This window comes from Agrilus planipennis, unplaced genomic scaffold (genome assembly GCF_000699045.2).
Source record: "Agrilus planipennis isolate EAB-ADULT unplaced genomic scaffold, Apla_2.0 scaffold49, whole genome shotgun sequence".
Classification (NCBI taxonomy): Eukaryota; Metazoa; Arthropoda; class Insecta; order Coleoptera; family Buprestidae; genus Agrilus; species Agrilus planipennis.
Window position 1 is genome coordinate 1,298,799 of NW_020438913.1, and position 26,663 is coordinate 1,325,461.

The window sequence follows — 26,663 nt, forward strand, 5'->3', positions numbered from 1 at the left end:
CACTCTTCAATATTAATTACGTCATGACATTAAAAAGAAAAAAAAAACGGTAACATTTCTTCAAGTGCCATAAAATTTTTCAATCCGACCACGCAGTAGTAGTAACGTAATCAAATAGAAAATTAGTATTCATTGTTGGAAAAACAGTCAAAGATTCGACCATTTTTCAATTCACACTATTAATACGCCTCATCGTTATTTGTTGTGGTTGTTATTGTTATTACAACTGTTACGCAGTTCCTACATCAATAACAATACTAACTGACTTGTTGATAGCAAGACGATTGTGTAAAATTGAAACAATTTAGAAATTGGCAATTATAGTTCAATGACGTAACCAGAAACAATTACGCAAAAATTAAAACACGGAAAAAAGAAAACACGAACAACTGCACCGGATAATAATTGGTAACATACTGTTGTAATCTTCAGTAAAAATTTCACGCATCGGGTACTTTTTTTTCGTTTAGTTCTACGTAACAATATACGGCACTCATTTTACTTCTTTGAAGATTTTGTATGATATTTGTATGCCAAACTGTTTTACATTATTAGTTTGTATTTTTGGAGAAATGGAATTGTATTCATTATAGCATTTAATTATTTCATGTGTAATACGGTCTTTACTAGAAATGGACCAGGCACCCGGTTTGGATCTGGTAGTACGGGATAACACCATCACAGGTAGGAGTATCAGACACAACCATTTTTAAAATTGTTTAAGATCATCTTGGCTAGACTAAAGTCAATGCAAGATGGGTACTGAGAATGCTCACCTCGCCTCATAAACAACAGCGTGTGAAGTGTTCTCGAGCGTTTTTGGACGTATGGACTCGAATTGTTACTGAGAACGAAACTTGGGTTCATCATTATGAATTTGAGTCCAAGTAGGACTCTATGCAGTGGCACAAAAAGCACACCACCACCCAAGAAGTTTAAGGTGTCATGGTCGATTGAGAAAATCATGGCGATAGTGTTTTGGGACTCAGACGGAATCCTGTTGATCCATTATAAAGATAAAGGTATCTCGATAACCGGAGAATACTATGCTTCAATCCTAGAGTGGTTAAAGGAAGCAGTTAAGGAAAAAAGAAGAGAGAAATTGACTAAAGGTGTCGTCCTTCTGCACGATAACGCGCCTATTCACAAGAGTCGTATTGCGGTGGCTGCCCTGCAGAAGGTGGACTTCGAAATTTCGGCTCACCCACCCTACAGTCCTGACCTAGCTCCCAGCGATTATTACCTATTCTCAAACTTGAAAATAGTCTTCGTGAGAAGAAATTTTCAAGCGACGAAGAAGTGAAGGGTGCAGTTTAGGGTAGCAGGTGAATATTCATACTTTTATTTATCTACTTCTTACCGCCCCATTCGGCGAACTTGTTAGTATGATTTTGTCACCCTGCAGACTTTTAGTGTTTATAAACATTGTAGGTTCGTTTAATTATTTCTCAACACGACCTTCTCGCTGAAAATCTAGGAGCCCAGAATTAGAATTTAGTTGGCTTAGTATTTAAACAAGACTTAAGATTGTTCGGGACGTTAGTGAGGGTGGCATTTAATTAAAAGTCAACCCGAAAGAAGACATGAACCATTAACAGTAGTAGTTTTACGGGGTTCCCAGTTTTATCGCATCTAATATTTTATGGATTTCTGTGCCGCCATGAAACTTTCTATCCAATATGCTTGAAGAAATACAATTTGAAGAATAAAAACGATAATAAATAAGTCAAGCTTCACGTATATCCTGAATCCGACTTTTTTCACGGTTAACGCGTTTTATACTTGATCGCTTCTCGTAAGTTTAGGTACATAAATTATCCAATCCTCTCTCAGATTAAAACGGAAAACGAAGCTATTAAACAGGCTTAATTGCCTCCATTGTTTAGATTATGGCTGCCAAGAAACGGCTATGACAAAGTTATGGCAATTAAACGTGCATTCAGGTTTTTCCTTAACGAGTGGAAACTGACTCGAACATAATAGGTGCGTTTGCAGGACCTATAGATTTAAGAAAAAAAGTGAAAGTGTATTAAGAAATTGAGAAAATAAAATTAATCGAATTAATTAAAACTAACTACAAATAATTAATAGGGTTTAATTACAACATAGTAACACGAACGGACTCAATTTTGGTACATGTACAGAAAGAAATTTCTAAAAATGATTTCTATCATTACTGCGAGCTTCTGAAACTTGAGATACCCTGCTACAATCATGTTTAATCATATTTGTAAAAAGCCTAACATATTACAAGATTGCATGTATCAATTTTTACTACACATAATCCATAAGATTACACATATTGTAACATGCTAACAAAAAAGGTTTATCCTTTATTTCTAAAATGCAGTGTAACTTATCGATAATTTGTTGTCATATTATAATGAACAATAAACAAACTATAATTTGCAGCTACACGATGGTACTTTTACCTACTATGTCGCTAGTTATTAGCATTCCTATTTGAATTTCAGAACAAGGGTGGCGGATAAGAGTGCAGTAGCAAAATTATTGTGAAAAAACATGAAATATCTTGATTGGCATTCATTATTTTGGAAAGAGTTTTAGACAAAAATTGTATGATTTTTCGAAGGAGGAAAACGGTAGTAATCTTGATGTGCCCATGTCCATGACCTTGGAAGTAATTGGAAGATCAAGCCATTATTTTAATAGGAATAAATTCATATTTTCGACCTTAGCAAAATAGAATAAGTGGGAAAGACAATCGGATATACCTCTGAGGATGATTTCCTTTTACTTTTTCATATTCTGAATCACACTTTTTTTGCAAGTCTACTTCATCCCTGCCCGTCGCCCCTTTTGTTTCAACTCATCTTTCAGGAATTCAGTTAAGTGCACCACTGTCTACATTTCTATAAATTTTTGAGCAACAGGGCGCTTTCACCTTCTGTATTTACCCTTTATTCCTAGTAATCTATACGCCTATTCAAAAAAATGACAACCCCTTGTACTATCGGAATTTTGTTCGTATTCCAGATGACGCAGAAATCTAGTGGCCGTCAGCTATCCAACTATTAGAACACTTACAATTAGTTAGAGAATTAACCGACATCAACAGCATTTAAGATTGTTCCTTGCGGCAAGAAAATCAAAAAGTATAATTTTTCCATTGTCCTTTTTGTACTTGTAAGAGCCCAGGTGTGTTTTATTATAGGTACCCAACTGACTACATAAGAAAGAGAAAACGTGACGATATCACATCCGACGTAGGTACCATTTTTAAATGCGATAGCAAGCGCACTTTCGCTTGAAGCGGTTTACAATGAATATAAAAAAAGTATAATAATAATAAACGCATGGGTTGTGATGATCATTATGATGATGATGATGATTCACTTCGTGGTGGGCGCCTCTCAGCTCGTTTCCCTAGTTCGTTCAACAACCGGCTTCGCTAATTTAAAATTCGCGAAACAGACAAGAGAGGAAGAAGACAGAGAAAGAGAAAGATGTAACGGCACATTTCCTTATACGTACGATTCACTCGCGAGCGGGTCGTGAACCTGAATCATTTATGGCAACTGGGACAATAAATCTTCGTGACAATATTGTTGTTTAGTTTGTCTTTGTACCAAACAGCCGAGGTGTTAAATGTACTGCTACATTGTGTTCATACAATACACACTTCCACACGTTGCAACTACATTTTTACCTAAATTAAAAATAGAATAACATGAACTCATACAAACATCGACGATAAGGTAGACGATACGAAAATAGTAGCGAAAACTTTTAGTTTTATATGATGATGATGATGATGACGATCATCTAAATCATCATCATCGTAGGTCAGGCATGAAGGTCTAGTCAGAGACATATTAGAGGCAGAAACAGGAGTTAAGAGGAGTAGAGGTAGACCTAAATTAAATTACTGTTCGCAAATAGTTTAGGATGTGGAATGTTCTGGATTTAGGGAAATGAGAAGATTAGCTCAGGATAGGAAGAAGTGGAGGTGCGTGTCCAACCAGTCAGATGATGATCATAATTATAGGATCATCGATGCTCCACATCACCACTCCTATCCTGAGCTGAACATCATATTTCCCTAAAACCACATCTCCTTATCTATATGTGAACGCAGTAGCCTCTACATCTTTTAACTACTCATGAATCTAAAATTTATCGAACGGATCTTGATAAATCGTTTAGATGAAGGTCGCTGGAGTTGTATCGAATTGTGAAGGGCAAAGATTATGAGTAAAAAGCTACAAATAATAAAACAATTAACGTTAAAGCCGTTCTATGATCTTTACAAATTTCAACTGCGGCATGTTGATGAAAACCGATAAGATCAAAATCGTGATGATCCAGGCCTAACAATTTCGGTAAACCATTGATAAATTGAACATACGAAAAACAACCAAACAATAAATATTTAACACAATTTCCCTAATTTTATTGTCTCCACTGTTGAAAGAGTTTTGGCAACTTTCAAAAATATCAGTTTCAGGCTGGCAGGTGAAATTTTGTGAGAGACTTTGATCCTCTTTCATACGAACATCTGGATCGTCCATATAAATAAATGAGTAGCATTAAAACTTCAAGAGAAATGCAACAACATCTGGTATTGTAATTTTGCGAAAGGATTAACTGCCAACAATATACATGCATGTACGTACCTAAGTCTACAATGAGAAGAAACTCGGGCATCTAAAGATGTAAGTGTACCAAGCACCATACGCGCACTTCTTGGAAACACTTAAGTGCTTGATATTCATTTTAAGAGGTACTGAGAAACACTTGTACCCGGGAGTGTATTTTCTAAAAACATTTTCAAATCCATTTTCTTGAGGAAGAATACTCAAATATCCGAATATTACAAACAACAAATTAAATGGCATTGAAACTGTCAAATTCCAAAGAATTTCAAATGGTAATAAAGTTAAGAAAAGACACACCCTAAATACAGTGCCTAACAGTAAATCGTAAATTTTTCAAGTGGTATTTGAAAAATTAAGGATCTTGTAAAGAATCTGTTTCTACAATAGAAAATACCACAAATGGCGAGGTAAACGCCATCTGTAGTTCAATGCTACATTTTAGGATTACGTATGCTCCAACAAGGTCCATTTAAATATTTGGATATCTACTTGCTGAAACGAATCTCAGCGTAGCTAACCTCAACGTGATAGACACGTTGCCATAATCGAATAAAATAATTCGAAGTGGTCTGTATTCTGTCGAAACTGCTTCGAATTATTTTATTCAATTATGGTAACGTGCCTATCACGTTGAGTTTAGCTACGCCAGGATTCGTTTAAGCAAGTAGATATCCATATATTTAAATGGACCTTGTTGGAGCAGAATGCTAAAATGCAGCATTGAACTACAGATGGCGTTCACCGCGTCATTTGTGGTATTTTCTAAAACGCGCTGTTAAGATAGCAGGTAAAAGTTGGTCTGTGTTCTGTCGGAGCTGTCTACGACGCGCTCGTGAGATCCAAAAAGATCGAAATCGCGATCCGCGTCTGGCAGTTTCGACAGAATACAGACCACTTCGAATTATTTTATTCAATCTGTTTCTAAATCCAAAAAACAGAGTAGGGAAAAGCAATGGTAAAAATCCTACCTGATTTTGTACAGTAGACGTAAGAAGGTGCCTCTGCAACACGATGGGGTCGTGTTCCTTGAGGATAGCTGCCAGTTTCCTGGAGTCAACCGTTTTACTTTTAGGCACTTTGTCCCCGAGCACTGTGTCCAGGACGTGTCTGGACGCTTTCTTACTACGCCCGGTACCACTACTTCCGCATCTTTGACTAGAACCCTTCGAAGAACCCGCACTGGTCACCGCAGTCACGTCACCACAACTATTATCACTACTCGCGACGTTTCGGACACTACTTTCGTAACCTCCGACGGGAGAAACGGTACCGGTCGGACTCCTGGCCACGAATTGCGAGTGTAAATCGTGAATGCGAGTGTTCACCGCGCCACTTTGCGTCTTCACAGCCTTTAGTTGCTCTTCGAGCTCGGTCTTGGCGACCAGGAGGTGCTCCAGGTCCTCCTGGAGACGCGAAGTATGCACCCGACCGGCTAGCACTTCCGCTTCCATTTCCGCCACCCTGTCGAGAAGGAGATCGCGTTCGCGACGGAGATGGCGGACATCGTCTGCACTAGAATGGACAAGTGCCCTTTGAAAATCGATTTCAGAATCATCACTCCGTATTGAACCTTGCAGAGCGTCTAATTCTTCTTTTAATCTCGTACCTTTTCGATGAATTACGTCTAAAAGATTCCAAAGCTCGTCTTCGGCTTCGTCAGGATTACCTGTGGACAAAAAATCTTCAGCTAGAAAAACCTATCATAGTATAATTTGAAATTTGGTTTGACCCCATTGAGAAATACAGGAAGATATGGCAATTTTCTCAAAGAATATTGATACTACAATTGTCATGGTTGAAGAAAGATGAAAGCAGTTAGCTTCTTCACAAATTTATTTAAAGATTTTTGGCAAATGTCGAAGAATTAGGCGTTACCTAATTAAGAAACCTATTAGGTATATAGAATTTCTGACATCTCCTTAATGATTTGAAATATTGAAATCTATTTATTTCTATTTTTGCTGCGGTCTGTTTTTTTACGATCATTTGGCGAAAGAACCGACTTTAAATTCAAGACTCTATCATCACCACTTTGGCCTGTTTTTTTTATATAGCTTAGTTCTTTATTAGTATATCTACATCGTTTTTTAACATCAGCACACTTTAGCTAAGGAAAACGCCAATAAATTATTCAAATTTATGCCACACAGTAGTTCGTATACTTGTCGTAGCGGAAGACGGTTCGTTTAATAATTGGTCATAATCATACTATTTTACTTTATAAATTAACGGTAGTAGACTCTTTCTACAGACTGCATATTATACTAAACGCAGTGTAAACAAATTACCTACATAATTTCAGAAGTGTATTTGTTGCACTTAGCAAAGATCAAAATTATTATCATATGTATTAAGGAAGAACGACGCCTATAATAATGAGGGCGAAACTAAAAGGTTATGATAGTTTTTTAGCATTATTGTCAATGGAGTTTAAAGTATATAGGTACAAGATGGATCCTAAATTTTATTTATAGAACACGGGAATTTCCCAATCACATGCTTTTAACCATCTGCGACATAACTTTGTAACTAAATATTCAAAGACTATGGCGTGTGGACGCCATCTTGGTGATGACAGCTTCCGTGGTGCCATTTGCAACTTTTACCACTTTAACTTCAAAGATTTACAATTCATTAATGTGTATAAATTATTTGCAAGTTAAATGTACATTAGTATAGAATCCACCTTGTTTGGAGAATTACAGAAAATACATTGAGAAGGGAACTAACCTGGAGGAGGGGCACTTGATGAAGCGCTATGGGTTTCCTTGGAGGAAGCTTCGGTACTAAACCCCGAATCTTGCACGGTGACGTCACTCTTTTTAGCACTGCCACTACGGGGCTCGTCTTTCAAACCTAACTTTCGTCTCGACCGTATCCCCGGTTCCCACTCTTTACGGACGGCAACGGGAATATTGGAACCGGGACTGACGCCACCGCCGCTGACTCCGCTACCGGACGCGATCGCGGCCGCAGATGCGGCTGACGCGGCCATCATGGTGTTCGGCGACGAGCTGGTTTGAAGTTTCGTGCGCAAGTTCGGAAACGTCTCGATGACGAGATCGCGAAATTCGAGCAATGCGCCAACTTCATGCTGCAATTCTTGTAGTGCCACCAACGACTTGGCCTGTTCGCTGATCAGGTAGTGAAACGGGCCTGCAGATTGACGCAACTGCAAGCAGTCCATGCCGCCAGGACCCCCTGGATCACCACCACCCTGAAACAAAAGAAAACAACTGTCAAAAATATCGAACTGACGCAAAATGTAGATGAAGAAAATATAAATTTACATGTCATCATAAGATCTTCTGTCCCAAGACTGATTAGACACGCATCTACACTCTTTCCCTATCCTAAGCTAATCTTCGTATCTCCCTAAAACCAGAACACTCCACATCATCAGCAACTAATCTTTTCTTTCACATACAGCTAAGGGAATTTTAAGACTGTTGCAGAAAGACAACTTAGGACTGTAAAAGTGGTGGATGGAGTCGCAAATAAGTCAACAGTTAATTTGAATATTAGAAATATATTATTAAAAGTGATGCTTGTTTGGATCATGGCCCTCTGTAGGTGAAAAACGTGGATGATGGGAGAGGTGGAAAGAAAGGCGCTCGAAGTGGTGTTGCCAATCAGTCTTGATGATGCAAATGCCGTAGTTGGAAGAAAAGATTAAAAATGAAGACGTATTGGGGCGAGTATGAAAACAAGAGGGTATTATGGAAATTAATAAAGAAAAGAAATTGGTAAGGCACCTTCGCAGACATTTTAGGAGTAAAGGGTAGCAGTGGAAGAGCTATATTACAAATAGTTGGAGACATTCCACTTTTGAAGCAATGAGAAGATCGGCTGAAGATTAAATTGAAGAATTGTAAAGTTTTTTTTTTAATTTCGCAAATAGTTAGGGACGTGGGTTGTTCTAGTTTTAGGGAAATGCGAAGATTAGCTCAGGATAGGAAAGAGTGGAGATACGTGTCCAACCAGTCTTATGTTAGGACTGACGATCCTAAGACGACGATGAAGCATTAAAGGGCCAATGTATTTTCTATTCGATTGAACTAAATTTAACTAAAGAACTAAATGCCCCGGAACTTTTATTACTTTTTGCCACTAGAGCTATTCGAATTTCGAAGTCAAAAAACCAACATAGCATATAACATACAGTTAGACTTGACTAAAGTAAAACGTTATTTATAAGAGACTAACAATTTCCAGCTACAATTCATCGAGTTCCTTGGGTCTTAACTCTTAATTTTTTCGATCGAACCACCATGTGTTGCATGTTCTGCTTACCGGAGCTCAACTTTGTATATGGTGTATTACACGAGGCGATATGGGCATGGAGCACACATTATGCAAGTTTGAAAGGATATACAGGGGAGTTTTTGTTCGATAAATACACAGAAACACACAAACATACACGCATGTCTATACGTACATATTTATGACACAACAGATGTAACGCATTGTGTGTGAAACGGAACAGTTGGATACGTAACAGACAATACAACAAAAAAGTAAAATAATCAATTCCATCAATCTATACACACTTTTAACTATTAGGAGGAAGCAAGCAGATTAATTTAATCGATCCAGTCTACGCACAAATACAATCGATTCTACAGAAAGCATCGGAAAAACTTGAAAAATTTCTAAATAAGCGAGTTGCTGAATTTTATTCTTCTTTACCGTATGTACTAGTTTTGAAGAAGAGAGCGAATCATGATGTAAAGTACATTTATGATTCGATGAAGAGGCAGGCTTTTATTTTATCTTAATTGGTAGATACGTATTACGTGCATTATTATGCTCGAAATAGCAAAATTAAATTACAATTGAAAAGGTTCGACCTTGGTAGTCGCCATTCTGTGTGCTTCCCATCGGTTTTTACCGCATCAGAACTAATCACAAAGCGCTTTAGTAATAAAAACGTCATTATCGCGTCATCCTTGTACCAGTTTTTCAAAATACCACCGCCATTGTGGCTTGCAGTACCAGGAAAAGTAAAGATAACTGTTTATTGTCGTTTGTTATTACAATAAAACCTCGATTATACGTGGATGACCGAAAACCGATCCACTAAACGCACGGTATTTTTATACATAGAGGAACAAAAAATAATCGTGAAAGGGACGATCATCAACAATACCACCAATCAAGATTTTAATAGGCTCGTAAGTATAATAATTATTAATAAAAGATTTATGGGCCAATGACTTATCTTTTTAGTTTGTTTATGCTTACTTAGCATTACAATAAGAGATAGAAACAGGATAGGATATTGATTAGCATATTAGAAACCATATTGGTGAAACATATACGTACAAAACTCTCGCGAAAAAAAAAAATAAATACAACTTTCACCGCCTCTGTTTGCAAAACAAACAAAAAGAGCATACAATATCCGTCGAGAAGATGCTCTATTTACAACCGTTTTAAAAACATATGCTACCTACTTACTTTTTTCCATAATTAATAAGTTCATCTCTGTATGTAAATAAAAATATTTTTTCTACTCCTAGTTGATTAACAAAGCAAATTAGTATAAGTCTCATTTTCCTTAAGTATCTACATCAGGTCCATTACTGACTTCATTTTCAATAGGATTTTCATTTAGTTCATTATTGACTCAATTTGGGCAGAATTTTTAGAAAAATCAGATAAATTGCTGATAGTGATTTCGTATGCCGGACTTTCCCACCGCAGGCTCTTATATTTACCTTTACAAGAACCTATGCAATCCAAATTTACCAATTATTAGTAATAAATTGTGAACAACTTTCAATTAATGTATTTATTATATTATAGAACACTTCCTGATGGGCACTTTCAATTTTATCTGGGTTTGGTACTTCCTCCTTACATATCTGTATCAGTGCAAAGTAAGAGGCGATCTGTACATCGATTACACATCTTTTTGATCTTGTTTCATTCCGCTCCCACGCATTTTGTACTGTTATTACCATTACGCCTTTTGTAACTAATTGTAGATAAGTGTTACAACTCGAGTTAAAATCATTTCCGCCAATCTTACATTAATACGTTACATTAAACTTGCCATTAATAATTATTTATCAGCTGAAATGTAGCTGTAGTTCAAGCAATGGGTTCCAACACAAATGTAATGGGTTCAGTTTCCGCTGTTATTTGTTCAATTTCCTTCGACATTTTTTCAATGTTTTGTATCAATTTATACACTGGTAACTTCTCCCAACGTTCGCGTGCAGAATTACAACAATTATTTCAATTATAATTGCAAGCATTGGAAAAATAAGAAAAGAAAAATAGATGGGAAAGCGTCAACAGAAAACAATCAAGTACATGCAAACAAAATGTGATTGTTTTCAAGTAATTAAACATATTGTGACAGAAAACCCTTTTTGACGAAATTCTTTTTGTAATAAGATAATAATGGATAAATATTTATTGGCCATCGCCCACCACCACGTTTAATTTACGAACATAAGCACAGGATGTCCTATAATTTTCAACTTGTTTTGTAATTACAACACCAACACATCTCGAGAATCGCCCGTGCTGCTTTCTATGACTGGTTTCTCTTTAATAATAAATATAATTAACAGGCATTCCGTATTTGTCAACAAGTCTGGGCTATTTATCGTAGAAAACGTACATACAATAAAAAGATTCAATGAATAACATGGCGAAGGCTTGGATTGAGTGCGAAACGTGGGCAGTAATAATAACTATACCTACAACACCTCTAGAAGTAAAGAGGCGCGTGGGTGAATTGAGATTTGCTTAATAACGGAATCGATAATTATTTTGTAATTAGCGTCACCTGAAGATTTTAACAATAATATTTAAGTACAATAAAGAACGATGAAGAAATATCTATTAAAGTATATATTTGTATATTTAGTGTTACAGGCGAATGATTACGATACCGTGGATAGGGAAGGTTAGAAATGAGGAGATATTAGAAAGAGATGAAAGTTAATAAGAAATAGGCGAGACAGATGGCAGGATACCTCAGGCTTGAAGGGATAGTTAGAGACATATTAGAGTAAAAGAGTACTGTTCACAAATATTTAAAAATGTAGGATGTTCTGATTTTAGGGAAATACCTACAAAGAGTAGTTTAGGATAGAAAAAAATCAAGCAGTATTAGGAAAAGTTAGAGTAATGGCAATCAATGAATAAAAGGGAAAAGATGGTAGGACATCTTTTTAAAGATCTTGGGAAAAGCAGGAATCATGAAAGTACATGAGGAAAAGAGAAGAAATGGCAGGACATCCTTTCAAAAATCTTGGGAAAAGTAAGTCACGGAAGTCCATCAGGAAAAGAGAAAAGATGGTAGGACATCTTTTCAAAGATCTTGGGAAAAGTAAGTCATGGAAGTCCATCAGGAAAAGAGAAAAGATGGTAGGACATCTTTTCAAAGATCTTGTGAAAAGTAAGTCATGGAAGTCCATCAGGAAAAAAGAAAAGATGGTAGGAGAAAGATCTTGGGAAAAGTAGGAGTCTCGGAAGTCCATGATGAAAAGAGACAATCAAAAATCTGAAGACCAGTTACAGAAGTACAAGAAGCAAAAACAGTAAAGAGCAGAAAATCTGGATTAAATAATTGTTCCCAAATGGTTAGGGATATTCGATGTTAAAGAGTTTTCAAGCAATGAGAGGATTAAGAGAAGCAGAGACAGCTGACAGTAATCAAACTTGTTAGTTCGTAATTCATATCACGACCGGTTAAGCACCCAATTATAAATGAATCACCCTGTATATTAACAGTAAATAGAACGTAAGAAAGACAATAAGTTTATAGTATAATTACCACGGTGTTAATGAAATTGTCCGACCCCTAGCACTATGATGTAACTCTAAAAATGAATAATAATTATTATTATTGCAACAAATGAGTCATGATATTCGCAAGACGTCCGTGTACCATACGTAATATGTGCAGACATCTGCGAATTGAGAAGAGAAGGCGTTGTATTAAGCAAACCCAGCGCTGAAATGTTATCAGCCTTGTAATAATTAGCCTTTTGACCAATTACATGACAATTACCATTGTTTTAGTAAGATTTATTGTAATTAGAACGCTTCAACATATACCCGACTGGAAATTTGTTAGGACTGTGGTCTAGACCCAATCCAGTATACTTGACCTTAAATTGGACCTGAATTGAATAATTTGTTGGGCTGAGATCAGGAAGGTACAGGCCGGACGAAGGAAGCTGGCGAGCGGTCGCGCAGGTACTTGCCCATTTATGACCTATTTGGGTAAGTCACTTGGAACCGATACACAAATAAGCTTTCAGTAGGCGTAAATTATAGTATTAATACAGATAGGACAGTAGCGTACTAGAAAATAATGTAAAAACATGACTTATCAAAAAGAAAAAAGAAACCTATTGCTTTTGTTTTATAGTTAGTTTTTACATTCACTCTCATCATGGGCATCTCTATCACTACTGTCACCAACATCAACAATTAGTTCTTCTGTTTGTCTATTACTTGCTCACTGATCCCTATTTTTAAATATTTAATCTACGCCCCTGATAGGAATACTGAAGAAAGAGGGCTGTAATCTTTATACTTAAAACTGACTACTTTTGCCACCGCGCATCCACGCCATTTTAAAATTTGCGCCAGCTTCTAGCGTCAGGCCTGTACCATCTTTGAACATTTTGGCCTAATCAGGGAGTCAGAGTTGGCCGAACTGTTACAATTTCTACCGCTTGTTTCTATATTAGGTTTTGGACAAACAAGCAGTCAACATATTAAAACAAACATTCCATTAGGAAATGTTTTTGTACCATTTACCTACTTTAAGTACGAGAATTCGTAGGAATATTAATATTACTTAGGATTTCCATACTGACTAGACTTCATATATAAGGTCAATCGATATTGGTCACATGGTACCAAATAAATATAGTATTTTTATCCTCACTTGACAGCAATTGGTTATACGATATTAGGGATGGTAAAATTAAGTATAAATCTGACAATATGTTTTATATCTTATTAGTTAACCAACTTAACAGTTGGTTTTTTTTTTCAGTTTTGAATTCTACCACTATGACTAATACCAGGTAAACGCATGTAAAATACACACTTTCACTTCCTCCATACAGACAAACAGTCCTAGCAATAAATAACAAATATGAGCACATGTAATCACAAATGGCCTTGGACATATGTGTTTTATACATATGTAAAGTTTAATTTTATCTACATAATTATCGCGTTGGTGATTTCAAACAGACATCTTTCCCAAAATCAATACAACATTTTATTAAAGTGGTTATAAAAATTGAAGGGGAAAATCAAATATTTACTGTAATTGTTTAAAAATAAACGTGAAGGTTAAAACAACCTACTTAAATTCACAATCAGGTGTTTCAAAATTACGAAATAAAATTAGAATCTGTTACATAATTTTTGCTGTTTTAATTGCAATGTGGGCTTTTTTATGTTCTTGAAGAAAAATTTTTGAAAAAGAGGTACAAACCTCTAGATTTAGTTAAGTATATTCAAAATAGGGCTTACTGGGGTTTCCTGATTGTTTTTTAACGAATTTCAAATTTTTATTGTTCGCTATTTACCTTTATATAAATAATTTATTTATCTAATCGGTTCTTATCTACGAACAAATCGAAAAGGAATAAGTGCAACATTCGGGTGACCCCAATAAATGCTTTCTTTATTTCCTATGCATAGTGTTCCGTTTTGATTTTCCAGATCGAGTAACTAAAAAGGGCCTAATAGAGGTTGTATAATACGTGAAGTAATATAGGGTCACGCATTACAAAGACACCCTTTGTATACGTACTTAAATAAAAAATCGTCTAGGTACTGACGTCGATTTTATGGTTTTATATTATCAATAAGTAGTTGTTTCCTGTTTGGGACCTTATTATATTTAATGGCTTAAGCAGTAAGAAGTGCTTTAAAACACATCAAAGAAATTCCTCCTGGNTAAGAAATAGGCGAGACAGATGGCAGGATACCTCAGGCTTGAAGGGATAGTTAGAGACATATTAGAGTAAAAGAGTACTGTTCACAAATATTTAAAAATGTAGGATGTTCTGATTTTAGGGAAATACCTACAAAGAGTAGTTTAGGATAGAAAAAAATCAAGCAGTATTAGGAAAAGTTAGAGTAATGGCAATCAATGAATAAAAGGGAAAAGATGGTAGGACATCTTTTTAAAGATCTTGGGAAAAGCAGGAATCATGAAAGTACATGAGGAAAAGAGAAGAAATGGCAGGACATCCTTTCAAAAATCTTGGGAAAAGTAAGTCACGGAAGTCCATCAGGAAAAGAGAAAAGATGGTAGGACATCTTTTCAAAGATCTTGGGAAAAGTAAGTCATGGAAGTCCATCAGGAAAAGAGAAAAGATGGTAGGACATCTTTTCAAAGATCTTGTGAAAAGTAAGTCATGGAAGTCCATCAGGAAAAAAGAAAAGATGGTAGGAGAAAGATCTTGGGAAAAGTAGGAGTCTCGGAAGTCCATGATGAAAAGAGACAATCAAAAATCTGAAGACCAGTTACAGAAGTACAAGAAGCAAAAACAGTAAAGAGCAGAAAATCTGGATTAAATAATTGTTCCCAAATGGTTAGGGATATTCGATGTTAAAGAGTTTTCAAGCAATGAGAGGATTAAGAGAAGCAGAGACAGCTGACAGTAATCAAACTTGTTAGTTCGTAATTCATATCACGACCGGTTAAGCACCCAATTATAAATGAATCACCCTGTATATTAACAGTAAATAGAACGTAAGAAAGACAATAAGTTTATAGTATAATTACCACGGTGTTAATGAAATTGTCCGACCCCTAGCACTATGATGTAACTCTAAAAATGAATAATAATTATTATTATTGCAACAAATGAGTCATGATATTCGCAAGACGTCCGTGTACCATACGTAATATGTGCAGACATCTGCGAATTGAGAAGAGAAGGCGTTGTATTAAGCAAACCCAGCGCTGAAATGTTATCAGCCTTGTAATAATTAGCCTTTTGACCAATTACATGACAATTACCATTGTTTTAGTAAGATTTATTGTAATTAGAACGCTTCAACATATACCCGACTGGAAATTTGTTAGGACTGTGGTCTAGACCCAATCCAGTATACTTGACCTTAAATTGGACCTGAATTGAATAATTTGTTGGGCTGAGATCAGGAAGGTACAGGCCGGACGAAGGAAGCTGGCGAGCGGTCGCGCAGGTACTTGCCCATTTATGACCTATTTGGGTAAGTCACTTGGAACCGATACACAAATAAGCTTTCAGTAGGCGTAAATTATAGTATTAATACAGATAGGACAGTAGCGTACTAGAAAATAATGTAAAAACATGACTTATCAAAAAGAAAAAAGAAACCTATTGCTTTTGTTTTATAGTTAGTTTTTACATTCACTCTCATCATGGGCATCTCTATCACTACTGTCACCAACATCAACAATTAGTTCTTCTGTTTGTCTATTACTTGCTCACTGATCCCTATTTTTAAATATTTAATCTACGCCCCTGATAGGAATACTGAAGAAAGAGGGCTGTAATCTTTATACTTAAAACTGACTACTTTTGCCACCGCGCATCCACGCCATTTTAAAATTTGCGCCAGCTTCTAGCGTCAGGCCTGTACCATCTTTGAACATTTTGGCCTAATCAGGGAGTCAGAGTTGGCCGAACTGTTACAATTTCTACCGCTTGTTTCTATATTAGGTTTTGGACAAACAAGCAGTCAACATATTAAAACAAACATTCCATTAGGAAATGTTTTTGTACCATTTACCTACTTTAAGTACGAGAATTCGTAGGAATATTAATATTACTTAGGATTTCCATACTGACTAGACTTCATATATAAGGTCAATCGATATTGGTCACATGGTACCAAATAAATATAGTATTTTTATCCTCACTTGACAGCAATTGGTTATACGATATTAGGGATGGTAAAATTAAGTATAAATCTGACAATATGTTTTATATCTTATTAGTTAACCAACTTAACAGTTGGTTTTTTTTTTCAGTTTTGAATTCTACCACTATGACTAATACCAGGTAAACGCATGTAAAATACACACTTTCACTTCCTCCATACAGACAAACAGTCCTAGCAATAAATAACAAATATGAGCACATGTAATCACAAATGGCCTTGGACATATGTGTTTTATACATATGTAAAGTTTAATTTTATCTACATAATTATCGCGTTGGTGATTTCAAACAGACATCTTTCCCAAAATCAATACAACATTTTATTAAAGTGGTTATAAAAATTGAAGGGGAAAATCAAATATTTACTGTAATTGTTTAAAAATAAACGTGAAGGTTAAAACAACCTACTTAAATTCACAATCAGGTGTTTCAAAATTACGAAATAAAATTAGAATCTGTTACATAATTTTTGCTGTTTTAATTGCAATGTGGGCTTTTTTATGTTCTTGAAGAAAAATTTTTGAAAAAGAGGTACAAACCTCTAGATTTAGTTAAGTATATTCAAAATAGGGCTTACTGGGGTTTCCTGATTGTTTTTTAACGAATTTCAAATTTTTATTGTTCGCTATTTACCTTTATATAAATAATTTATTTATCTAATCGGTTCTTATCTACGAACAAATCGAAAAGGAATAAGTGCAACATTCGGGTGACCCCAATAAATGCTTTCTTTATTTCCTATGCATAGTGTTCCGTTTTGATTTTCCAGATCGAGTAACTAAAAAGGGCCTAATAGAGGTTGTATAATACGTGAAGTAATATAGGGCGCATTACAAAGACACCCTTTGTATACGTACTTAAATAAAAAATCGTCTAGGTACTGACGTCGATTTTATGGTTTTATATTATCAATAAGTAGTTGTTTCCTGTTTGGGACCTTATTATATTTAATGGCTTAAGCAGTAAGAAGTGCTTTAAAACACATCAAAGAAATTCCTCCTGGATAACTAAAAGTTATATGGGTTCATACTTATACACAACACAAAATCTCATTGACGCATTAAATAAGTAGTTATACGTACAGAAATAATCGCTTATAACGCCTCCGCATGTAATAACAATCGTTATTGTGTTATATAATAGATAGTTCGGTTTAATCACACTGTGTAGACTTTAATGGCTGGTCACAGTAAATGTACATTTACGTAGTTCATACATATATGAAGAAGCTTCTATTTCAGTATGTCCAGAATGATTACATACACGTTAGGTGGGTACAGTAAAAGCTGTATAATTTTTTTTCTTTTGAATATTAAAATTAGTCTATTCGGTTACATCTTTTATAAATGTCGCATCGGCACTAGCCAATAGTACTCAGAAGGTGCTGATACGTTGAAAAATAACACCGAATCCTTTTCTACTAGGTTATATTTCTTATAAAAGCCGCTTCGGAACGTAACAACTGTACATACTCAAAAGAAGCCGTTACATTAAGGGGATTCAGTAGTACTCGCGCCGTAGAGTAAAAACATGCTTATCGGTTCTAGATATCATGAGTTTAATATTCGGAACAGAGGTTTAAAATTTTGTAGTAAGATGGATAAAGCTTCGTTCTAAAGCTTGTCAAAGGTCATTTTTAATTTCTATTGAAAATACGTGTCCTACAAGATGCATCAACTTTAAGCACTTGTAAAAGTTTTTAATGACTATATTATTGAAAACCAAAAACGTACCGAGTTAGTGCGAACCTTTGTCTCTTACCGTACAAAAAATTAGATATTTATCTCGCAGCGTTAAATCACAATGTTTAGAATAGAAACCCATATTTTCGGAAAAATTCACACTAAGCACGAGCGGTATATTGCGGTCAACCCTTTAATAAATGACACCGATAGCAACCGCAAATAATGAAAACCCGAACAAGGAAACCGTGAATAAGGAACTTTTACTGTATGTACCTACTAATTAATAATTGTCTCTGGAAGTTTTACTATAGGTCTTACAGCGCAAACACAGTTCGAAGACTTCTTAAGATAACTTTTAGAGATAACAGTTTTGGAATGTTATAGTTCTTGGATAAACATTAGCTACATGCACAAACATGCATACATAGGTGTAATATGTGTACATTATACTGTATCGTATATTTTTATCTGTGTATTTGTGGGCATCATTATCGCTGGTGATCTAGCTCCAGTTCTAAAACGAACGCCTGAATTCCTGGGGATCAGAAGTCCATGAAATTTTTGCAATCTCCCAGAAGCAATAATAGAAAGGAAACATGCATAATGTACTAGACCCACACCAACCGTTAATACTTGCATAGTTTCGACACGTTCAAAAATAAATTAGCGTCTTGAACGAAATGAGTCATATTGTACATATGTATAATACGTAGATAACAAAATGCTCTGCTTTAATAATTACTTTTTACTCTTAATTATTATAACCTTGCCACAAGGTTTTGTTTAGAACGTGTAACAATTTTACAAGTAAATAAATTAAAACAAAAATTTTTTATGTATGTAGCAATTTTCTTAGTCAGTTACCAATTTCAAACAAGATACGACAATAATTAATAAATATCATAGCAAGATCATAATAGTAAAGATTATTTTCCATTATTGACATTAATAATTTTAACGCAGCAGTAAATTAATTTGTTGATTGAACTTTACCTACAAAAGATAACCTCAAATTAGTAAGGTAAAATTTGTTGCTGGTGTCACACCCTCGCAGTTATGAATTATTTTATATCATGTTATTTGGAAGTTTATTATAAAATAAGGTTAATAAAATAAACATATTGTCGTAAATCCATATACATACTAGGTGAAGGTAGGTATAATAACAAGGAGTAATGAAAATTGTATAAATGAGATTACAAATAAAACAGGTCAACAGTAAAAACAGCCCTTCGGCTGGTGACCTAACCCCGTTTAGATATACATATGATAAACACGCAGGTCGCATCATAAAATAATTATTAAGGTAATGTATTGTGTATTCAATATTGAATATCTTTACTGTCCTAGTTTTGAAATAAATGACTAATTATTATCAGTAGTAACCTCTTTTAGGACAACCACTATCTACAAAAAAAGAAAACATTTTTTGGGACTAATAAATATTTCAATCCCATAATTTTGGAGAAGTGCTACTCTGCTAACACAGTTTGTTCAAATGATTTTGAGAATTACAATTAGGCTTTCAAAGAAGGAAGATATATCTTCCGATGGACCTGATTGCCGAAGAAAAAATGGAAATTTCTCTATTCCATGAACGCTTTGGCTTAACAGTACAAAACAAGTACATTTTCAAATTGATGAACAATTTTTCAAAAGAAAATGACCCAAAGGTCACGGATGCTTGAAATATTGCTTTTAATTCCTTTTAATTGACTGGGAATAAAATAATGATTAAATATTACGAAGCGATCGCAGGCTGGATTTAAAGTTTATTGGCTACCTTAAAAATAAAACTGCGTTACACTCTGTGTACGAAGCTAATGAAAACAGATTAATTTTATACTAATTCTAAGTTACTATCATGAGTTAGTTGCGTCGGTATTACAAAAGTAATTATGAAATACCAAAAGAAAAGACGCTCATTCATTAATGAAGCTAATACCTTATAAGATGTGTGACAAAAATGAGTGTAGATTTTTTTAAAATGTAAAAATACCACACAAACGGCGACAGATTTAGAACAAGACATTTCGTTTCCTGATTTGTATTGTTTGATAAGCTTAATGTCGAAGCTATAACGTGCAAGTCTTACACAATATCATTTCGAAAGTGTTTCCTTCTTTGACCGATCAAACTGGATGGTAAGGTATAAAAACAATTTAATGCAATTCTGATAACCTTTCTGGCAAAATCACGCAAAAAGCTTTAGATATGTGATATATGCATATCAAAAATCTAATTCAATCAACGCATTTTACTTTAGCACTTTACTTAAGTTACATTAGGATAGTTTTCAAAGAAAAAAAATTGATATTTTCAAACGCTATTGGATAGAAATTACTTAAATAAAACTTCTTTAGTTACTCCTTAATACTTTTTAAAGACAAATGTCGATGTAGCAACTAGTAGAGATGATCAATGAGTGAAGTTTTTTGTTGAAGATCAACCAGATTTCAATAAAAAATTACTCAAAACAGATTTCAAAAACTGATAGATCAAACAATTATCAAAAAAATCGGTTGTCTGTAAAGTCGGTTTACTGACGATAGTTGAACGTGACAACGTCATAAGAAAATACTGATGGAATGGTTTCATTTTTCAAAAGAAAATTTTAATTTTATTTGTTTGATAGATATTTTGTATGGATATAGAGAAGGAGGTAAATGGAAATGTATTATTGTATAGCAGCTGTCCACGCGGACGCATCGCTCACTCAAGTAGGAGAGAGACAGATGTCGAACGCTGCCGAACGCGGAGGCCGATTGTGCCTCTTTGTCGCTCGTTCCGCGCTCTCGCTTGCACTTCAAGCCTTAAATGGAACGCCTCAGAGCGAGGTAACGCCGCATGAGTCATGTTTTTTCGTGCGTGCAGCCGGCTCGATCGAATTATAAGACGTTGTCACGTCAAAAATGTTACAATTTCTTTCAATAGGGAGGACCTCAAAATATTTGGAAATAATATTTATAGATAATAATATTTACTTACTGAAAAATTAAAATCGATGCATGGACAATTTCAATTATGCTTAACAAAAAGACGTCAACGTCAATAAACTACCTACACCGCACGAGCCTAGTAATTAATGAAACAATTGCAATCTAATCGTAATCGTAAAAAGTGTTATCTCCTCTATACAATCACGTGGGCCGTTGTCGTTTCAAATTGCAACACCCATGATGGTTTCATAGAAGAATCATCATTCATCAATAACAACTCACAAGAATCATACCTAATTAGTCACGCGGTCGCGCACTGTACGTAAACATGTAAGTTAAAGATAAAGATCTTTGTCGGTTGAGGAAACTCGTGTAATAATTCTATCGCAATCGTACGCCTATTTAAACATTATTGTTACCGGGTATAGTTCCGTTTTGAAATATTTCCAAATAAGAAATCGAGGCAAGAAAATGCCAATCTAGTTAATTAAAAATATTCAGGAAAAAGAAAGTGACTGCATCTTTTAAAAAGCTCATCAACTCGTATTGTCGGTTTCTAATAACCGGAAACCGGAAAGAAATATTGTTAAAAAAAGAAACAACAGAATAAATTTAGCAGTAGGATTTCCTTCATTCGCAAATTGTTAGAATGAAATGTTTAATTACAATATTACAAAGTGCCTAATTAATACATGGTTTTCTAAAATTCCGTTACCATTCTAAATTTGGCCCGTTTGTAGAAAATCATTATCATTATAAGGTGGTCAGTCCTAAGACTGGTTGGACACGCTCCTCCACTCTTTCCTATCCTGAGCTAATCTTCGCATTTACCTATAACTTGAACATTCCACATCCTTAACTATTTGCGAACAGTAATTTAATCTAGGTCTACTCCTCTTAAATCCTGTGTCTGCCTCTACTATGTCTTTGACTAAACTTGGATGCCTGAAAAGGTGTCCTACCAACCTATCTCTATCCTCTGCTTTATATCCCTTCCGTTCTGACTTATCTGACTTCCTATAGATACCGAAAATCGGCCGCTTGTTCTAATCTCTCGTCTCCTATCTTTATATCCGCCTTTTATCCTACTTTATCTTCCCTTGCATACCAGTTTTTTTTTGTTTTAACTACGTTGCAGCTCCAGCTCTACAACTGCCTATTGCTCTTTATACAAACTAAGTATCACTCTTCTATCTCTGTAACTCATCCCTACATTTCTAGAAAACACCAAAAAACTAATAGCCGCGCAAGAGGGCGCCATTACGTGTATGGTAGCCATGGTAGGATTCAGGACTCAGTCTGGGACATGGCTATGGATTTATCACAATATGTCGATATCTCAGAAGTAAGCCCAAGCTGTCGACCACCCGATGGCATAGTTCAAGTATGAACACGTATCTATTTCCTTTTTTTTGATATTTTTAAACATAATACATAGAGTATAGATAATGTTTTCACCTATTCTTTCAGTTGACAACCGTTGTACCGGGTCGTTTTTCATTTTTTTGTTAACCAAAATCAGGTCATTTTTAGTCGTCAGCGCTTCATAGCCCACTAAGTTCGTGCATTTATTAATCGGCCCCGTTTATGAACACGACATCATCAGCATTGGTGGACGAAAAACCGCCAACCACTTTTTCTGGCATCTTTTGTTTTTGGTATTACTATTCCATTGTTTGATAGGTAAGATAAGTAAACCGTCGCATAATTGCTAGCAGAAAGTGAACGCGAACAAGTCGAAAATACAAGCCATTGATTTTCATTTATCTATAGGTACTCGAATACACGGTACAAAAATAACTTTTTCGTTCGACAAATTATTTAAAAAAGCGTCAACACGGTTGCCATGGTGGATAATTAATCTAATTAATACATGAATTATTTGTCGGTAAACATCCAGTGTGACCAGCTGTATTTTTTGTGGTATGTCTGCGGTTCATTTCGGAGTTTTGTGAGTCAATACATGCACGTATTCAACCTTGAGGTTGAATATCAATAATAAATCGCAGATGTTAACAACTGATACCTTTAACAGGACTGAAAAATCAAAAATATCCTTCGAAAATCAAATATATTAATTAACTGCAACACTAGATATCTCATCGGAAAGAATTTTTTTAAGTAACTTTTAAAAATGGGCCGGGAACGGTACCCGGCAGATTTGGCACTTCTTTTAGGATCTGGATAGATAGCAGATAATAACACCGGGAGTATGATTTTGACACCTTGAAGACTTTTAGTGTCTATAAACATTAAAGGCTTCTTTCAATAGTCAGCTCAACCCTCTTGTTGAAAATCCGTCAACGAAGAATTAAAATATCATTGGTTTAGTGTTCAAACGACTTTTTGAGCGGCACTTTGGGACGATGACGATGGTGGTATTCTGTCCGGTATATCTCTAATAACTTTGAGATTGCTGTGTAAATAAAACAATAAAAGTTTCTAAACTTAGATTGGATACCATGAACCTTCAAGGAAAGAAAAAGTAGGGAAGGAGCGAATGTAAAGATAGGAGATGAAAAATTAGGAGATGTGATTGATTTTCGTTATATAGGAAATCAGATAATTCAGGATGGAAGAGACAGCAGAGATATAAAACGAAGGATGTGCAGGGTCGAATCGCCTTCAATAAAAAGAAGTCACTTCTATGTTCGCGAATGGTTAAGTTCGAAATTCCAAAAAAAATGTTAAAGATGTACGTCTGGAGCGCGGAGCTGTATGGGTGCAAAGTATGGATGATGCGCGCCGATGGAAAACAAGTTTAGAAGAGTTGGAAACGTGGTGTTACAGACGAATGATGAGGATATCGTGGATAGAGAAGGTTAGAAGTAAAGAAACAGGGGACTCTATGGAAGTCAATAAGAAATCGGTGACATAAGTTGGTAGGACACCTTTTCAAGCCTGAAAGTCTAGTCAGACACATATTAGTTAGCAGGAGTAGAGGTAGACCTAGATTAGATTACTGTTCACAAATGGTAAAGATGTGGGATGTCCTAATTTTAGGTAAATGTGAAGATTAGCTCAGGATAGGAAAGAGTGGAGGTGCGTGTCCAACCAGTCTTACGACTGACGACTTCATGATGGTGAACCTTCTAATCGCAGAAGAAACTTAAAGTTCTCCTTGTAGTTCCCCATATTATTCTTAACAAAAAAAAAGTAACTCTTATACAAAGCTGAACCTTCCCCTTTCCTTTCTATCATAAATTTTTATTATTGCAGCAGTAGAATAATATACTAGCATGCTCCTCTATAATCAAGCTGAATTAATAACGAGCGCGATTTTACTTTTTAAATATTAAAGTCGTCGACGTCGATGAAAATTATATTAAACTTAATCACATCTAACGTTGTTGTTACATGGGCATCGTACCTTGGAAAGTGGATTCATTTAAAATAAAAACCGTATACCTAATACCCTTCTGTATACCTATAGTTAGCTACATTGTGGTTAACATGCAAATTAATCTTTAACTCCAAGCGCGATTGCAAATTTGTTCCACTACAGATTTCACCGGCTATTATTGTATTGCGAATAAATGCAGATTGTAATTGTGCGACACGCGTTTTGTTTCGTTTGCAGCAACAAATGAAAGTTTCTAGGTCAAACGAATTACCTACAATGTAGTTTTTTAACCAATAAAAAATTTCACACCACACAACCGTATTTATTTAGGAAAAAAAAAGAAACCAAATTGTTACGACTCTGGCTGTGGTGTTAAAAATGATGATGTTAAAGAGTAGGAGTACAACGGGGAACCATGGATGTTAATAAGAAATAGATTAGAGGTGCACCAGATAACCGGGGACTCAGCGAAAACACTGGCCCATCTCTAGACCAGACAGGTTGGTAGGATACCTTCTCAGGCATAAAGAAGAGTTAGAAACATACCAGAAGTAGAAACAGAGGGGCAAAGGTAGACCTAAACCAGATTACTGTTAGTAAATACAGATGTAAGTTGCAAAAATTGGCTTAAAATAGGTACATGTCCATACAGCCCTCTCGCCAAAAACCTTATGATGATGGTGAAGCTTCCTATACAGTTGATGATCTTTAGAATTTTTGACATAGGCTGTAATCTTACCATCGATGATTGAAATTGAAATTTCGGTTCTAATTCTCTTACTTGATTCTTAAGCCCAATAAGTGTTTCATTTTTAGATACGAGATGTGTACATGTTTGAACTGAATAGGGGTTGTAATGATCAACTGAAATAGAACCCTTGCGGATATTCATAGATCCATAAATAGACGTTCTTTTCTACTTAGCCAGTCCCCCGCATTGCTTGGAAGGAGAGGGCAATGTTTGTATATTTTTAGCAAAATACCGGTTACTTAACAGTGGTCACAAAATAAGGACACCCTCCAAAGTTAGAATTGAGCACAGAAATTTCTGCGAGACAATATTTCGGGAATGGACGTGGGGTATGTGACATTCGGCTAAAAAAAGTTAAGTACGTACCTGCGGTAGATTACGAGAAAAGAAAGATGACATAACTAGTAAATAGATAATTGAAATAAAGAAAACTTTTCATTACAAGAGAAGAACACAAATAGACAACAGTTTAAAGCAATGGGCTGTTTGTAGATTGGTAGACATTCTAGTTTTATCAATCTCTCCTATGTTTGTTTTTTGTTTGACTAATGAAACATGATGTATTGTAAAATTTTCCGTGAAGTATATTACTAGTTTTTCTGAATTTGATCTGCTTCAAGAATGACGCCGATATCAACTTCTCCGAAAGGAAATTTGTTAAGATCTGATTTCGGGCAAGACAAACAAAATGCGAAGTGCGTTTTCGGATTAAATTCGACCAACATAATTATTTAAATACATAAAATCCTTAAATTAATAACATTAATATTAAAAATTACCGGTTCAAGTCAGATCAAAGTTTTTCCACGCATGGTTATCCAAGCCGGAAAATCCACCAGCGCAGACACACACCGATTATAATCCCTTTTTTTAAGAAATGCAGCGTTAATTTCAGTCAGTGTCCCTTTAAAATGTATGAAACATCAACATTTCACAATGACACAACCAACGTGAAAACCCGAACGTTACGTGTGCTTCGCGGAAAATGTCTCGAGTCAGACCGCGTGAAAAATTCTCGAACAACTAACTACGACCACTAGTAAAGAGAATGAAGCTTTCATTCGTTACATTCGGTTCAGACAACCGTAGGTAGCCGAAGTGGCCGCTGAAAACGGAACAGATGAATCAGAAGAGGTCGCTGCCCCACCAAAGCTCACAGCAAGAACAGCTGCCGCCACCGCCACGACGCCGCTGTATTTGTTCATTTTGTGATAATTTGTTTAAACAATAATCACTATCGTCATCATCATTACTAACTGTATTGCTAGAGTAGTTAATATTAGTGTTTAAATTCATGATTAAGATTTACATCTTTTTAAGGATGTTTGGGAGGTATGCTATGAGGCAAATAAAAATTTGGAAGAACATTCCTCATTCAATTCTAAAACTCCTGTAA

The 26,663-nt window shown here is 35.4% G+C and overlaps 1 protein-coding gene across 5 annotated transcripts in view; it reads right to left on the reverse strand.

The window, feature by feature from the left end:
* LOC108733435 overlaps positions 1-26,663 on the reverse strand; it is a 77,126-nt gene that overhangs the window by 10,145 nt on the left and 40,318 nt on the right. For 3 of the 5 annotated variants that reach the window (XM_018464608.2, XM_018464607.2, XM_018464611.1), the window contains 2 exons: positions 7,350-7,836; positions 5,588-6,285 (listed from right to left, as the gene is read on the reverse strand). In XM_018464608.2, coding sequence (XP_018320110.1) covers positions 5,588-6,285; positions 7,350-7,836 — 1,185 coding nt within the window. Of the gene's footprint in view, positions 1-5,587; positions 6,286-7,349; positions 7,837-21,222; positions 21,243-26,046; positions 26,345-26,663 lie in introns of those variants that run through there. The other 2 variants (XM_018464610.2, XM_025973558.1) reach the window with 2 other exon arrangements.